Here is a 16,543-nt window from a genome sequence, read left to right as displayed (position 1 = left end):
GGAGAATGGCAGTCACTGAGTGATTTTTTAAAATCTACTGCAGAGAGAACAATGTGGGGTTTTTGGCTCGGTTTTATCAGTATATCTACCCTGGGTAGGTTCAATTCATCTAGAGGAGTTTGCTCTACGTAGACTTTTTAATCTTTGATCTCTGTCATTCCTGTGCCTTTAGCTGTGATGTAAAAACAGGCTGAAAAAGAACAAAACCTTCTTAACTGCTTAGTTGCTGAATGCAGACTACTGACCCACCCAAGGAATAAAACCCATTTTGACATACCACTGCCTGAGGTGGACTGCACTTTAAAACACAGGGGGTTTGATTATCTCCAATGTTGCAGACTTAATGGGAGCTGCCTGGACAGCTTTATCATATCCACCCATCATAATGCATCAAGAAGGTAATAAAATAGATAATTTTCAAAATATTACCTTCCTTTGGACTGATTGTTGTAACTGTTGAAAAAATACCATGGGATTCTGTTCAATCAGGAATGGAAAGGATGTGTGCAGGAGGTGATAGTGTATTCTACCCATATGGTGGAAACACTGGAAGATACTTGAGACTAAAAGGTAAAAGGCATTATAAATAGCTACCTGAGCCATCTTGCTTCCAGCTCTCACAGGTACTTTGATTAGGGAGAGATATGTCCTTTGGCCGCATATTAATAGAAAGCCATAAATTCGTCAATCTGTGTTGAAGTTCAGTGTTTCTGACAGACTGTGATTGATGGGTAGCTTCAACTTTTCCAACACAGGTAAGAAGTATTGTAAAGTACAGATCAGTTAATGAATTACTTCTTCCTTGAGTATTCATATTGGAGCAACACCAACTTAGAAATGACTAATGAGGTCACTTATCAATAAATCCCCCTGTCTCATCAAAGAAAGTGATAAACTTAGGTTGCAGTGTGATGTGTGAGTCACTACTGAAGTTCTGCACTGGAAAGAGCTCATTAGATTTATCTTGGGTTTGCAAGGCCCTTTCACATTTGCGTAACAGTGATGGTTCATGGTCTCTCTTATCAGTCATTTCCTACCAGTGAGTCCGGAATCTCTGGCAGAAGTTCTTGCACTAGTCCTGAGTGAACAATCAATCTAATTTTTTTCTGCCATTTGATTTAATTTGTGTGTGCAGATATCTTCTGCAGGTCAGGGTGTTTACATACCGCACGGTGTTGAAGTGGAAGTTATGGACTTCAGGACACTTGAGCTGGCCTTGTGCAGAGCTGACAGTGGTTGGGAAGGTTTGGTTTGGAGTCTGAGCCAGTAAAACCTTATCATGTCTGAGCCGGCCCTGACATTTATTTCAGCACATTGATGGTTCTGGTCCAAGTGATATGTTTGTTCTTCAGTGTACGTCACTGATTTTGTTTCTTTTAGCATCAGTCTTTATTTATCTATCTAACAGTAATATTAGACTCTGTACCCACAGTCATCTCAAGCTACAGATGAAAAATCACCCAATCCTCTCTTAAATTGTGCTGATATTTACAACTGGATGTGGTACATTTCATATCAAAAACAAGAGGAAACTACTTTTTTCTCCTTTTTTCATATGTTTTTGTCTTGCTTCTCACTTGTGATCTTATAATGGCCATCTCATTTGAAATAACTGAGCAAGCTGAAAAGAGAAAAGTGTAAATAAGCACAAAAAAAATCAAATCGTTTCTTACTACTCTTACTAAGATAATACCAGATATACTTAATTGGCATTAAATATATAGAAGAAAGGTAAATAACTTACTGTAAGACATGTACTAAAGGTTGCCGTATGGGTGCCACTGCAGGAAAGAAGAGGTTGAGGTATTTTTTTTCCCCTACGGTTTTGCATTTTCTTAGTAATGGCTACATTTTTGTCCTTTGAACATAACTAAACTTTTCTAAACTTCACGTGTAATTAGGGTTCCTAAAGTCCGAATTTCTTAAGCATAATCCCCATGCAAGAGAATATCTAAGAGCTGTAAATGCTGCTCCCAGTAATTTTGTGAAAAGAATGATCATTGCACATGATCTTTGCTTCTGCTTCTTCTCCAAACACAAAAAGGTTTGTTAACCTATTGGTCATTGCTTGTGGCATGTTGTCATCAAAAATTTCCGACCGGATGGGTTATAAAGCAATATTTGAGATCTTAAAGTGCATCTGTGCCATGCACTGGAACAAGAATGTTTGCCTTTGCTGGGGCTTCTTGGATATCCACTGCCCTGTAGAAATGTAAATGAAGCCTTCTAGAACAGTTCATATTTGTTAGAGAAAAGTTTTTCTAGAATTTTGTTATTCAGGGGTTGTATATTCAGCAATACAGATGATGTTTATAAGGCCAGTGATTTCCAATTCATTAGTAAATTCTCTCCAACTAACGTTTTTGCTGGAGAAAATCTGACTCTTGTAGAAAGATTGAAATTAAATGTCAAATTAACTCTGTCACCTTTTTTTTAACATCAGTAGAGCATGACAGTACCCCAAATGTGCACTTATTGCATCTGTATATATGAGCTCACAGGTCTGTTAGTATGACTCTTTTTCTTGTCCTTGTTGTGTGATGCCCAGTGGGCTCTAAAATACACTCTGCTGAGGCTTTGCATAAGATCATATTGCTGTGTCTCACATGTGAAATTAGCAGTGTTGTGTTAGCTTGTCTGCAGGGACTTTGCTTTTAGGAATGGAACAAAGTGAACACACAAAAAGAGTTGGGAAGGGCTTTTGTTTGTTTCATGTCAAAAGCATTTTGCAGCCACTAGTGTGGATAAAAAATATTTGTGCTATGATCTAGGACTTTTACTTGGTTGAATCCCAAGCTTTTTGGCCCAGGTCTGAGATTTTAGAATTATGCCTTTACCTCAAGGAAGAACACTTGTTTTTACTGATGTTCAAAATCTTTGAATGGAGAATAGGAAGAGCCCACTACTGATGCTATTTTGTAATGGATTAATTTTCTTTCAATTTATAAATAATAATGTTGGTGGTTTTCATCATTTAGAAAACAAAAAGTTAAAGAAGGAATGAGTATTGTTTAAGTAAAGATTTGAGACACATTAGAAACAGGCATTGAAGTTGAATTTACAGCAGATACTTTTTCATCTGTAGAAGATAAGCATTTTGCTAAAATTATAATTATAGATAGTCAAAGAATAATAAAAGTAATAACTCACAATGGCAATGCACATGCTAATTGCATACTTAATGTACATTCCTCACGTTGTGCTGCTGAATTACACCGAGCTGATTTGCTCTGTGCCGTGACATGGACAGAGGAGCCAGTGGCATCTCTGAACATGCAGCTCCTGGGCTTCCAAGCTGTGCTCCCCGCTGGTCCCATTGCTGCCAGCCATGTCTGGCAGGCTGGGTGGACGCAGCCGTGTATTCTGAGAAGAGCTGCTCTGGTGCTATTGTCCTGGTACTCCCTTAGGAGTCCTCCACAATTTGGGAGATCTTTTATAAAAAAAGATCTCTGGGATAAAGCAGTGTTCAGTATGTGTCATAAATAAGTATTGTATCCTTCAGTTTTTCCTTACTTGCAGAACTGGAGTGAAATGGAACAGTGCACAAGGCTCTGAGAAGCTACGTGAACTGTTTGCTGTTCTTCTCACTACTGGTGTACTGTAAATCTCGTGAGTGACCACAAACTGCCACATAAGAGAATTCCCACAGGAGTCTCTGTTTATGTGGCCCAACTACTTTATCCAGCCACAGCACCATCCTCAGATCCCTTTTCTTGGCGCTGTTTTATTGCGGTAAGCAGGACACTCTTGCTGGCTGGCTGCTTTCCTGCTTAGTAAAAGCTGCATGCATTTTCTCCTGAATTAGCCTTCACATTGGACAATTATCAGGGGTTTGAGCCTCAAAAATATTACAGCATAGGCTATCATGATGGCCAAGTTGTTGTGAAGTTTCTTGGCCTATAGAGAACTCTCCACTGGGAAAATTAGGAGACACTCGGAAACAGAAAAGGTGACAAAATCCATTTTACAAAGTAGGAAATAAGACATGTGGCAGGGAGACAGAAAATGTTTCTGGGGAGAGGAATTTTGTAGGATCTGGTGTTTCATGAGCTGAAGGGAGCTGACTACCCTGCATACCCTCCCTGTGTTTCACCCAGGGGAAGTTTCACAAGAAGTCTGACTTCAGCAAAGTAAACTGGAGGCAGCCTGGTTTTGTGCAGTTCTGGCTATGCTGCTGCAGTTCAGACACCATTTGAATACACATGTGGGATTTCATTTTCTTATCCAATTAAAACTTGCTGTTTGCCTGCATAATGCAGTTTCCTGCCACTGAAGTTATTGTTAAGTTATGTACATCAGGCAAGAAAAGGCTCTCTGGGTATAAGGGCTCAGGAATGTGCTGGCAGTCTGGGAAAGGACAGCTAAGGAAAAGCAACATTTTGTTAGATTTGGCCTGTTGCATTCAGGACAGTGGTTCTCTGGAGCACATCAGGGCAGTTTACCTTGGAAAGTTTTGGTTCTGTTGTCTGTGTTTGTCTTTGATACTCATTTGAGGTTTTGATGATTTTCTTCCACTGAAGTTATGTTTACCCAGTTCAAGGATACTCAGAGCTCCTCATTATAGTGCCTGATGCTAAAACCATGCCTAAATGGCACTACATATTTCATGCTGACCTCTCTCACTTGAAAACTAATGTTTGGCACACCACAAAAGCTGAAACAATTTGCAGACTGGTCATCTGTTGCTAGCAACTGCCTGGACAGGCTCAGCCAAAACACATGCCTTTGTTCTGGTTTTATGGGAAGGGGAGGAATGGACCCCACTGAAAACAGATAGCAGAACTGTTGTTTATTGAGCCTTCTGAATTGTAGCCTCTGGGTAGAGGAAAGTAGGGTACATCTAGAGCTGTTCCTACCTGGCAGAAAATGAATGCAGTAAAGTTGCTACAGATGTCTTATGTCCATGTACGATTTTCATGTAGCTGCTCAAAAAGCAGCGGCAAAGTTAGGAAGAAAACTCAGGAATCCTGATTCCCAGTTCCTGACATTGTGCACTGTGAATAAGTGCTCTATACATAGATTGCTTTTTATAAAAAAAGGAGCACCTGAAGCCAGCCAGGTATAGCAGGCTTGAGATTTGCAGTGTCCTGTTTCCTGGACTTGTCCTCTCTGTTTCTCCTCTATTCTTAAAAGATTCTTGGTTTTCATTTCTATCTCCTTCTTTTGTTTGTTTTTCTTCCATTTCTTTCCTTTGCAAGTATTGAATGTCTCCTGTGGGAGTAAGCCCAGCCACATGTGCATGCAATGATGATTTATTTTTATTGGAGTCATTGCCTGTGACTGTTATTCATTACTATAGGAAGAACTGCACTAACAAACTGCTCTGAGAACATTTTTTTTTCTGTTGTAAAAAGTCCTGTTTTGTCCACAGCCATTGAGAGTGTCTAGTGCCATCGTGAAGACGCTGAGGGTTCAGAGCTCAGACACTTAGTACTGCCTCCTGAATGTCCTGTCTGTGGTTGAAAAGCAGAATCTCAGCACCTCGGCTTCTTTGCACGGTGTCTCTCTCAAAAGCTGTCTAGGGCAGCTTTTGAACCATCTGTCCACCTCTCTGACACCTCAGCAACTCAAGTGACTTCTGCTTGGGGAAGAATTTGTGGGTGCACAAAATGCAAGCACACTCACTGGCTGCTGTGTACTCTTATGATAACAGAGGGTACAGCCAGAACATCACCAAGCCAGGTCTGCCTGAGATCCTGCTGATTCAGAAAAGGCAAGTAAAAAGTACCATAAAATGCTTCTATCTCACCTGCACTTCTAGCCTTCACACTGGATAAATAATCCTCACTTTTGTTACAAGTTGTCACGTATTTGTGTTACCATGGGCAAGACCATGATGTCCCAGAATTCCTGGTACTTCTTTAAGATTAATGTCTAGCATAAATAATAAAACTATTGGTAGTTGAGTTAGGAGCATATGCTTAACATAAATGTAAGCTAGAACTTACGTATGTAAGCAGCCTAAATAATTTCACATAAGAAATACAGAATTGTAGATTTAATTTTTATTAATTAACTTCTTTGGAGAGTGGAGCACAGAGAGGAAGATTAAGTGGTCTGCCTAGGCTTACACAAAAGAAAATATGATCATATCCTAGAAGTTATTGCTAGAATGAAACAAAAGGACAAGAAGTGATTTATGTGAAAATTGGCTATTCTTATATAGCTTCATGATTTCTAGAGATTTCTTTTAAATATTTCAAAATATTTGCTTCACACTAGCACTGACTCTCATAATTAAAGGTAATCTGTTGGAATTTGGCTGAGAAAGCTTAATCTCTTTGATAGTAATTTACATTTGTTGATAAAAGTGTCATGCTGATATTTCAGGATAGAGATTTCTTTGAATTCTTTCTCCCATGCTGAATCCATTACATGTTTTCCCTTGAGCTTTTGAAGACTTTCTCTTCATTAATTTTCTTACTCAAATCACCACCCATGGTTGCTGTTTTCCCTGTAGAAATGTCTTGAGTGCATCTGCATTTCTCCCTCACTCATTTTTTCTCAAGATGATAAACAGGGAACTCTTGGCTTTGCACTCTTAGCAGTGTTTTTAATATATGAAATTTGTATGCATTGCACTAAAAGAAAATGAACAGATGTGCTGCTGCATTTTGAGGGATTGCGACAACAGCAGGATGGTCAGTTGCCTTTTGAGTCCATTCACTCTGCTGTTTTTTCCAGATGTGTGCTAATGGACATTTTTAGGATGTACACAAACTCTGCTTGCCTACTTTTCTGCGCTAATTGGTTTGGGTTTATGGAATGCCTCTCATAAATCGTCTCTAGCTGCTGTTGTTGCTTTTCCATAAAGTACTAGAAAGGAAACTTGTTCCTAAACAGTTTCCTCTAGGTGGGATTTTCTTGTGGGGAAAGAGGAGATACAATCCATTTAAACTGCTCTATAAAGAATTTTATTGAGTTGTAGCCCTTTAACCTAGCCTTGATGAAAGCTTTTTCAAACAGCTGGACTTAGAGAACCACATCTCTCAGGTGCTATGTATGGCACAAATTAAATTATAGTTTCCTAAGAAATAATTTTAATACAAATGGCAATAGGTTTTTAATTTTTTTTTTCTTTCTGCATTTATGAAAGCTGTAGGGGACTCCACATCTACTCCCAGTACTGGGGCATGTTTGTAGCCCCACCTCTCATAGTTCACTCTCTAGTGCTCAGGACATCTTATGCATGCCCTGCTTCAGTGCACTTTTCTTTCTTTTTTTTTTTTTTTTTAACACATGTGTGGGCTCTAGATCTTTGGCAAGACTGAAGAATGATGGCATGTATCTCTTTTTCCTCAGCCTATCTGGTTTACCTCCTTATTCCCAATAATTGCCTAGCCTGTAGCCTTTCTTACTGACAAGTGTATGGGTGCAGACAGTACAGCTGAAGTGGCTGAGCTTTCTTCTGCTTGAAAGGGGAAAATTTGTGCATAGAGAGCTTTTACTTGCAGTGAGGTTTGGAGGGAGATACAAAGCAGAGGATAATTGTTTCTGTAAGAAAATGGTAGGTCCTGATAAAGTCAAACTCTACAGTGATTTGCTTATGAAGGCAATAGGATTTAATAATGTTATTCTGATTTTGGTACTGATAGAACCTATGAAATCTTTAGGACTGTATTTAAGTTACGAGCTTCAATTTACCCAAGTGCATAATGGGGTTATTTTTTTCCCACCATTCTAAGGCCTTTTTAAAATCTGTAGATTAAGCACCATATAAGTGCAAAATGTTGCTATCCAAAGAATCATTTACCATCAGAGATCAGTTTATTGTTTATAGGTATATCTCATGAGCTTAATAAATGATTGCAGGAGACCTAAACTACTTTTGTTCCACCATAACACTGGAAAGGCGTTAGGGTCACTCTCTGTTTCTGCAACAAGGGGCAGTTGTTATCTCCTAAGTCAAATCAGAGCCCATGGCAGGACTGAAGCCTCAGAGAGCTCCGAGGTCCAACGAGCACTGGTGTTTGGTAAGGCTTGGCAGGAAACACAACCATTTTTTCTCTTATTTTGTAAAAAGCCCTCCTGTTGCCCTAAAGGATGCTTCAATGTAAAGAGGGAGTAGGGAACAACTGTGTGAAGCCTTAATGCCACCACGGTATTGGTGCCCTTTAGGGAACTCTTGGTTCTTTCCTTGGGTACCTTTCTGGTGGGCTGGAGGCAGTGTGAGCTGTGGGACTGAGAAACAGAGCTGGCCCTGGGAACTGGGTTGCAGCTCCTACTCAGAAGTAAACGATCTGCAGAATAAGGACTGCTGCTTTCATTTCTAGAATATATCGAATTCCGGCACACTGGGCCTGAGAAGTAGCAGAAGGGAGGGCAGAAAAAATAGTTATGAAGTCTTCTGGGATATCGGATGCAAAATCAACTTTGTTGTTTTCCTTCCTGGCTTTTTCCTGGGCTCTATTGCAGCTGAAAAAACAACCCTTCAGATCTACAATAAGAGGGGAAATTCTGGCATGAAGATTGTCCACCCAGTCAATTTGGCACAATCATGGGAAAGATTTGTTTAGCTTAGCACTGATTTTATTAGTACATTAGTCTAATCAAACCTTGAGAGATAGTATTCTTGCTGCTGAGTGACCCTGTCAGTGGTGTAGGCTTCCTGCTCAATTCTCATGCTCTTTCAAGTGAATGTGGTGTTACTGAATGAGTTCTGAAATGCACCAGCTCTTAGCAAAGCTTGTTCACTGCAATAGGACAGCAACAAGAATTAGCAAAATGTCCCAGCAAGCCAGCATTGTTTCAGTAAGGGCCACAAGAGTACTGAGAGCCAGACTCCTTTCACAGGTCTCTGGTATTCAGTCAGTAGACCTGAATTCTAAAATATTTATTGACTGTAAATGTGGATTTGCTTTTCATTCAGTCTCTCGTGCACATTATATGCATTTTGTCAGTACAATAGACAAGAATAATATGAGTCAAGGAGAAAAGACAGTGTAAGAAAAAGCTTGACATAGAATAAAATAAAAAGAGAAGAATCTGTCCATTGATAAGGAACTCACATACTTTAAAGGAGGCTTCAAATAGTTTTATTTATGTTCCTCGTCATTGCTAAAAACCAATTTCTTGTAATAGTTTCCATAAAAAAATAGGAACAAAAGGTTGTCCTTCCAGTCTAAATGGAAATGATGTATTAAATGTTAATACAGATGATTTTCTCAAGTATTTCATTGAAATAACTTAGTCCATTAGTTTTCCATTATAAAATCATAATTTTTCAGTCACATGAGAGCTGAGAGCTCAGTCAAAATTTTCTTGTTATTTCACTCTTTGGTTGTCTATCATCCTGGCATTTTGATAACTACTTTGATATAAGATAAGACTCTGTCCCCTTCATCATCTTTACTCTTTTTTTGTAGAACATTGCCTTGATTTCTGGTTGTCAGAAGCCTTCTGAAAGTTCATCCAGTGCCTTTTCCAATTCATCGCTTCCCTTGCTATTGACAGGAGGTGTTGTCCCAATAATTACTATTTTCTGCTGGGCTTCTGCAATCAATTCTGTGATTCATCTCTTCCATAAAGTTTATAAATAATAAAATGTATTATTAAAAATGCTTTCCCTAACTAAAGCAAACGTTAATGTACAATATTTCTGCTGTCATCATCAATTCTCTCTCAACTGCTCTGCTTGTCTCACATTTATCTTCCTTTGTCTAATTTAATGGCATCTATCCAATTTCTATTAACTTTTCATCAAGGTGATATATTTCCTCTTACATAGTACCTTTGTGTTCTTAGCACGCCTTATGGCAGAAATGATTTTCCAGTCATTTAATATTTATTCTACATTGTTGTCAAACAATAAATATTTATTACAAGCCTCTTGACAGGGAAATGTAATGCTAGAAAGAAAAGAAAGGAAGCTAAGATTTGACCATTTTATAGAGGTTGGACTTGGCAAAACTTGAAATTGCTTTCAATTTTGCTTCCCCCATCAATCTCTATCATTTGCACTTTATAGGGACAGCAGCATAATAACTGTAGATGGATTTTACATTCCATTCCAGAAGCTCATGGGTAGCTCATGGAGAGCATTTGGGAAATATCATAGGATGAATAAGAAAGGCTCAGTACTGTGTCATCATTTTTTAAATGTCTGTTTACAATTAATTTCACTATTTAAAAATATTTTTTGTATTCAAGATGCCTGTTAATTTCTTTAGCCTATTACTTACCATAGCTGTTTACTCATCTCGAAATGTGTACTACTTTTGGTGCAACTTTACCTGCACTGAAGTGTTAATAGGAAAAAAATTGATGGGGCCTGGATTTATTTTTGATTCCATGATTAAATAGTGCTTGTCACTAAAGGTGTGTCTTTCACTCATCTGGCTAGGAAGGAGTGCAATAAATTCCTTTACGTGTATCAGGAACACTAGTGGAGTTCTATTTTCCTTTCTTTTCCTGAAGTGAAAAAGGAACCCAGGAAGTCTTCTATGTTGGACTGAAAATTTTGGTTCATGGTCTTAAGTTTTATAAAGTAAGATTGTGGAAAGAGATCTGTGTTTCAACTTGTTATTAAATAATTCTGAATTCAGATCCATGTTCAGATAACGCATCTCTCTGTACTCTCCCCAGTTTTCAGCCAGGAGTGATTTGGAATTGAAACAAGACATACTTGAATATATATGAGTTTTATAAATTCCTAGTCTGCCTGTGCTGCCTACTTCTGAATTCTTCTGGAAGATCTCATGTGTTCTCCACATCCTCAGGTAGCTGTTAAGAACCTTATGGAAAGAAGCAAATGCTCACCAGAAAATATAGATGAGAAGACTTTAAATTACAGATTCTGTATTTGAAAAACAGCAACTTTTTCTTGGTTTATTCACCACAAAGATCCTTAGTTGCATGTCAGCCATCAAAGGACATTGTTAGCATGCATTGTTCCAACTCTGTCAGTTCTATCAGCATAAAACATGGGTTGGCAGGGCTTTGATGCTGTCAGGAAGCCCATAGGACTTGAAGAGACTTAACAGGTCATGAAGTGCTTCACATCCCTTTCATAAACATTTTAATCTGAATCCTAAAAACAAAGATTAACTTTTTAGCTTTGCCTCTTTGAGTTGAAGGCTCTTCTAGAGTCTCACTTTATTGATAGTTATGAACTTCAAAATTTCCAGCCAAAATGTCTTTATGGCTGCAAATCCGTTCTTCTACCGGTGTTGTCAGTTTGAGAAGTTCTTCTCTTTCTTCCTGCTTCATTCTCTCATTTCCTCTTTTCCCATTCACTTACACACACAGACACTGTCAGTCTTCATTTTTGCCAGATTCACTGAGCTAATGTTTTTCTAGTGCTGTCTCAGATGAACACTCCACTTTCCTTGCCAGCATACAGCCCCTCTCTTGCAGTTTGGGTTCATAAGTGACCTGTACAGTACACGGTCTCCCAGATTAAGCCTTGCTGATGTCTTTTACAGAAACACCCAGGTGTCCCTGGTTTTACCAGGTGTATGTGGTGGTGCACCATACAACTGGGTCTGTCACTGTCTTGACCACATCACCTTATGGGTCAATCTAAGTGAGATACTAATATCTCAGGTACACCTAGGAAGAGTCTTCTTTCCAATAACTGTTTCCCGTTTTGTCTTACAGTTTCTGTGCTTATCCTTGTTTTCTTCATTATCAGTTCCCATTTAGCAGTGTTAAAAGCTTTACAGAGATCTGAAGAGATGAGTTCAAATTTATATCAGACTTCTAAAAAAAGGTCAAAGAAGAATGTCATATATGTCTGGCATGACAGCCATACAGCCATGTTTTCTTTTACCCCATTTCCAAGACTTTTGTTCATGGAATCATAGAATATCCTGAGTTGGAAGGAACTCGCAAGGGTCACAGAGTCCAGCTCCTGGCCCTGCATAGGACAGCCCAAGGATCACATCATGTGCCTGAGACTGTTGCCCAAACACTTCTTGAACTCTCTCAGGCTGGTGTTGTGTGACTTCCCTGGGGAGCCTCTTCTAATGCCCAGCCACCCTCTGGGTGAAGAATTTTGTTAGAATATCTGACCTAAACTTCTTCTGACACAGCTTCAGCCATTCCATCCTGTCCCTGATCACCAGAGGGAAGAGGTTGGTGCCTGCCCCTCCTCTTACCCTGGTGAGGAAGTTGCAGACTGCAATGAGGTCCCCCCTCAGTCTCCTCTTCTCCAGGCTGAACAGACCAAGTGACCTCAGCTGCTCCTCTTACGTATTCCCCTCAAGATGCTTCACAATCTTTGTAGCCCTCCTTTGGACACTCTCTTACACCCTTGTATGCTTCTTATACTGCCAGCACCCAAAACTGCCCCCAGCACTGGAGGCGAGGCCGCCCCAGTGAAGAGCAGAAGGGACAATGCCCTCCCTTGCCCAGGTGTGATGCTGTGCCTGATGCCCCCCCAGGACAGGGTTGGCCCTCCTGGCTGCCAGGGCACTGCTGACTCATGTTCAGCTTGCCACAGACCAGGACCCCCCGGTTCCTTTCCGCAGCATTGCTCTGCAGACCCTCATTCCCTGGTCTGTCCTTATGTTCAGTGTTGCCCCATCCTGGGTGCAGCGCTTCCCATTGTTAAACTTGGTGATTGCCCAGTCCCCTAAATTTTCAAGGTTTCTCTGCAGGACCTCCCTGTCTCTGAGAGAGTCAACAGCTCCTTACAATTTTCTATCATCAGCAAATTTACTTATTATGCCTTTGAGTCCTGCATCCAAGTTGTGTTATTCCTCACTTAAAAATTTCTTCTAAAGCCCTGCATGGTACTATCATGTTACAGGCATCAACTCACTTGTTTACTTTTTTTTTCTCTTCTTTTAGGGGGACTAAGTTTGCTTCTTCTCAGTTATGTTGCATCATCTTCAAGTTCATAGGAAAGTGACATATACTAGCTCTCAGGCCTAAATTCACATGCTGTTTCTTAGAATGGTTTCCCAATAGAGATTATCTGCTTCTGCTGAATGTGCTAAATTCCTGGAGTTTTCATTCCATTCAGTTGTTATTTCTACATATCAATGTGATATGGATAATTCCCTTTACCTGCCTTTTCTTCTTTTTTGGTATTGTCTTGCTTGAGGAATTTTTTTTTTCCACTGACATGCAGGAATATATTTAATCACTATCCCAATGTTATTTCATTATAAATCCAACTTTTATTTACCTTTTGCTACTGTTAATAATCTTTCCAGAGTCAACATTACCTGATTTTTGGTAATCCTTGATTTATACTTCCACTTCCTGGTCTTCAAAACATCATTTTCTTCTTTTGATATGTATTTCCTTCCATGCTTTACAAGTTCCTTGTCTATATGTAAGAACCTACTCTATGTTGATTGTTCCAGCTAGAGGATAGTTTGCAATGAACTTTTACCGATTTTTAATTTTTCTGGAGAAACAAATTTAAATACATATTTACTTCTTTTTTTTTTTAATGTTCTGTTGAATACTATAGTTTGATGTTATAAAAATGAATTCTCTGTACTCTATCTGCTTGTGAAATGTGCAGTTGTACTTAAAAGGTTCTTTTTCTCAGTGGGCAAACATTCAATATAAAGCAATACCTTTGAATGTTCTAAGCTGTTTCCATTTCACTGAAAAGGAAGCTAATTCAGAGTCTCAGATGTAGCTGTGCAGCAGCCACCTTTCAGAGGGGCCCTGTGATGTGCTGCTGAAAGGAAGTGATTTATTATAGTCTTTCATTGCTATACATAGCTATGCACATACTGTAAGTGAATAAAAATGCAGTAACAGAATGTACATAGAGTTATTTGAATGTCTATCCATGTGCATGTATAACTGTGCCTAGTGAACATGCATATATAGGTTAGTATTTATGTGCATAGTAGTGCATGGAATGCCAGAAATTTGACCTTAGATGTCAGAATTGTAACTGTTTCACTTCAGGCCTTTCCAATTAAACTGCCAACTGTTGTGGGAGACTCTTAAGTGAGTGTTTGCACCGTTTTTCCACCCCATCCTCTCCCTTGTATTTTCAGAGCTGAGGGAGTGTGCAAAGCACCTGGAGGCAGCTCCTCTTCACTCTACTTTCTCCCTGGCAGTCTTCCTCCTGCTGTCTCTGTGGTAACCAGTGACAGGACCTGAGGAAATGGCATGAAGTTGAGTTGGGGGGGAGGTTTAGGTTAGCTATTGGAATAACACTCTCCATGCAGAGGGTGATTGGGCGCTGGAACAGGCTCCCCAGGGCTGTGGTCACAGTGTCAAGCCTGTTCAAGAGGTGTTTAGGAAGATGCCCTCGGGTTCACGGTGTGACTCATGGTCCTGTGCAGAGCTGGGAGTTGGATTCGATGAACCTTGTGCATCCCTTCCAGCTCAGCTTATTCTGTGATGACAGGCAAAGGAATTCAGCTTTTGTTAGAGTGCATCAGGCATGTGGGATGTGACTTGCCACCCTTTTCTCCAGAAGATAATCCCAGAGAGAATAACATGGTAATTAACATGGAAGAGGAGAAAGTGCTAGTATGTCAGGTTTCCTAGTTGGAGTATTCACAAAGTATTCACAGTATCATATCCTGGTTTCAGGTTATAAAAATGTCACTTTCATGCAGGTGACGGTATGAGGGTTATGTTAGGCAAGCTGTGGAGGAACAGTCCTTGGCAATGAGCAAAAATCAAACAGGCAAGCAATAGAGTTGGGCACATTTGTGTGAGTTTGCCACCTGAAGATCCCACATTCCCTACTCTTCCCATTTCTGTCTCTGCAGTTCTGCTGCAGGCTTGTCTTCCACAGAGGACGGTTCTACCATAGTGGAGCCAGGGAGCTGGGTTTATTTCTGGTGTCACCCTAATGCCAAGCTAAATTCAATTGCTTTTTACACCCACCCCGAGGGAATTCCAGTTCCTATTTTGATATTTCAAGTACAAGATCCTTAAATAAAGCTTGACATGGTCATTACCCATTTAGCAGAAGAGGACACCCAGATACTTGCAGTGGCATGTTACCATCCCCAGTGTGACGGCACATGAGTAGACATGCTGCTTCCAGGGGCAGGATAAAGACAGTGGGTGGAGTTCTTGGAGAAGCCAAGGAGGCATATCTGTGGAACGGTTGATGGCAATTAAAAATTCCCTGTATATGGCAGTAGCAGTTTTGTTCAAAATTGTCTTTGGGTGCAAAAGCCTGAACCAGCAGGAATGGTTAAGCTTAATGGAATGGCAGTAAGACAAGCAGAATGTACTGCTTCCATGATAGTGTTTTTTTAGGACCTGTAAATCCTTTTAAAATTGCAGCATGATCTATATATGTGTATGAGAAGATCTCACTACTTAGAAGTGATAGGGCTGTATCAATAACTACGTGCTATTTCTGAAGTGTGCTTTATTACTTCTGGAAGTTAAATCTGGTGAGATATTTTTGCAGATTTGAGCTTTGATCGGTACATTATAAAGATGCATACTTACATCATATATTTGCTTTGCAGCTCCTGGTTGCTAAATCCCCTGTTGCTCCATTCTCCACTTTTTTCTACACCATTGAGAAATCAGGCTTGATTCTTCAGGGTAAGACTAGAGCATTGGTTGTTTTGACTTTTCAATTAGTATTTTAAGCAGACTGAATGTAGGTAACAACTCTTTTTGAAAATGGTGCTGTTTATACCAAATTAAAACCCCACACATTTAAACATACTGGTTAACAAGGGGAGCATTCTGCTGAATTCACTGTTTTTTCTTGGATTACACTAAATTAGTTCTTGCATATTTCCATGAATCTAGAAGTGGGCCCTGAAATTATTAACCAGGGGTCCCTGTTTTTCTCCAAGGTAAAGTGGAATGGTTTGGGTAACAAGGGGTCCTATGGGATAGGTTTCTTCAGGAAACATACCCATCTATCATTAATAACCTGTTTTAATTAATGGTTCTTCTTTACCAAATGGCTTGGCATCAGTAAGAATACAGAAAATCAATATCTGTTTTCTGGTTTTGTGATCATTTTAATGCCAATGCCCAATGGGCTTTAATTATCCTCAGACTCTCTAGCATATGAAGTAGTATATTGAAAAGCTGACCATGCTGACAGGGAACTTGGATTCCTCGTGGCTGTGTCCTGAATCATATACTTTTAGACACAGCAGAGAGGGAAGTTCAACTCTTCCCTTCTTTTCCCATTTATCCCAACAAACATCCTTACTTTTTGACAAACATTCATAGATCAATTTTGTTTAGTTGATGTCTTTTGATATGCAGCCTGGCTCCTTATCACTGCATCAGTTTAACCGACTGAATAAAACTGGTCAGTGCCTGTCGCTTTCTGTTCAGGGAGGACACAATGATATGCAGCCAGGGCAATAAGACAAGTGAGTATAGCTGGTTCTCAGTTTCCAGTGATGGAGAATCACTGATCCCATGAGGCACTACAGACATTTTAAGGGATGTGAACAGTTCTCCTTCTGATTGCACTTTTCTCACATTCAAGCAGGCTGTGCCAGACTAATGACATATTTATATTTCCTAGTGACTCAATATGCTTACATCTCAGGTAAGGTAAAATGTCAGAAAACAAACAAAATGAAAATGTTTTATGGTGCGTTTTTGGTTCTATTTGATACAACTACAT

At 39.7% G+C, this 16,543-nt stretch overlaps 1 protein-coding gene across 4 annotated transcripts in view; it reads left to right on the top strand.

Moving 5' to 3' along the window:
• RAD51B (RAD51 paralog B) overlaps nt 1-16,543 on the top strand; it is a 363,400-nt gene that overhangs the window by 222,634 nt on the left and 124,223 nt on the right. The window contains exon 10 of one of the 4 annotated variants that reach the window (XM_041396628.1): nt 15,411-15,489. The exons of the other annotated variants lie outside the window; for them this stretch is intronic. Coding sequence (XP_041252562.1) covers nt 15,411-15,489 — 79 coding nt within the window. The remainder of the gene's footprint in view (nt 1-15,410; nt 15,490-16,543) is intronic. 4 annotated transcript variants of the gene reach the window in all.

The sequence above is a fragment of the Onychostruthus taczanowskii genome, unplaced genomic scaffold (assembly GCF_017590055.1).
Source record: "Onychostruthus taczanowskii isolate IOZ18803 unplaced genomic scaffold, ASM1759005v1 scaffold1, whole genome shotgun sequence".
Taxonomy (NCBI): domain Eukaryota; kingdom Metazoa; phylum Chordata; class Aves; order Passeriformes; family Passeridae; genus Onychostruthus; species Onychostruthus taczanowskii.
Note: the sequence above shows the minus strand (reverse complement) of the source record. Positions and strands in the feature narration are given on the sequence as shown.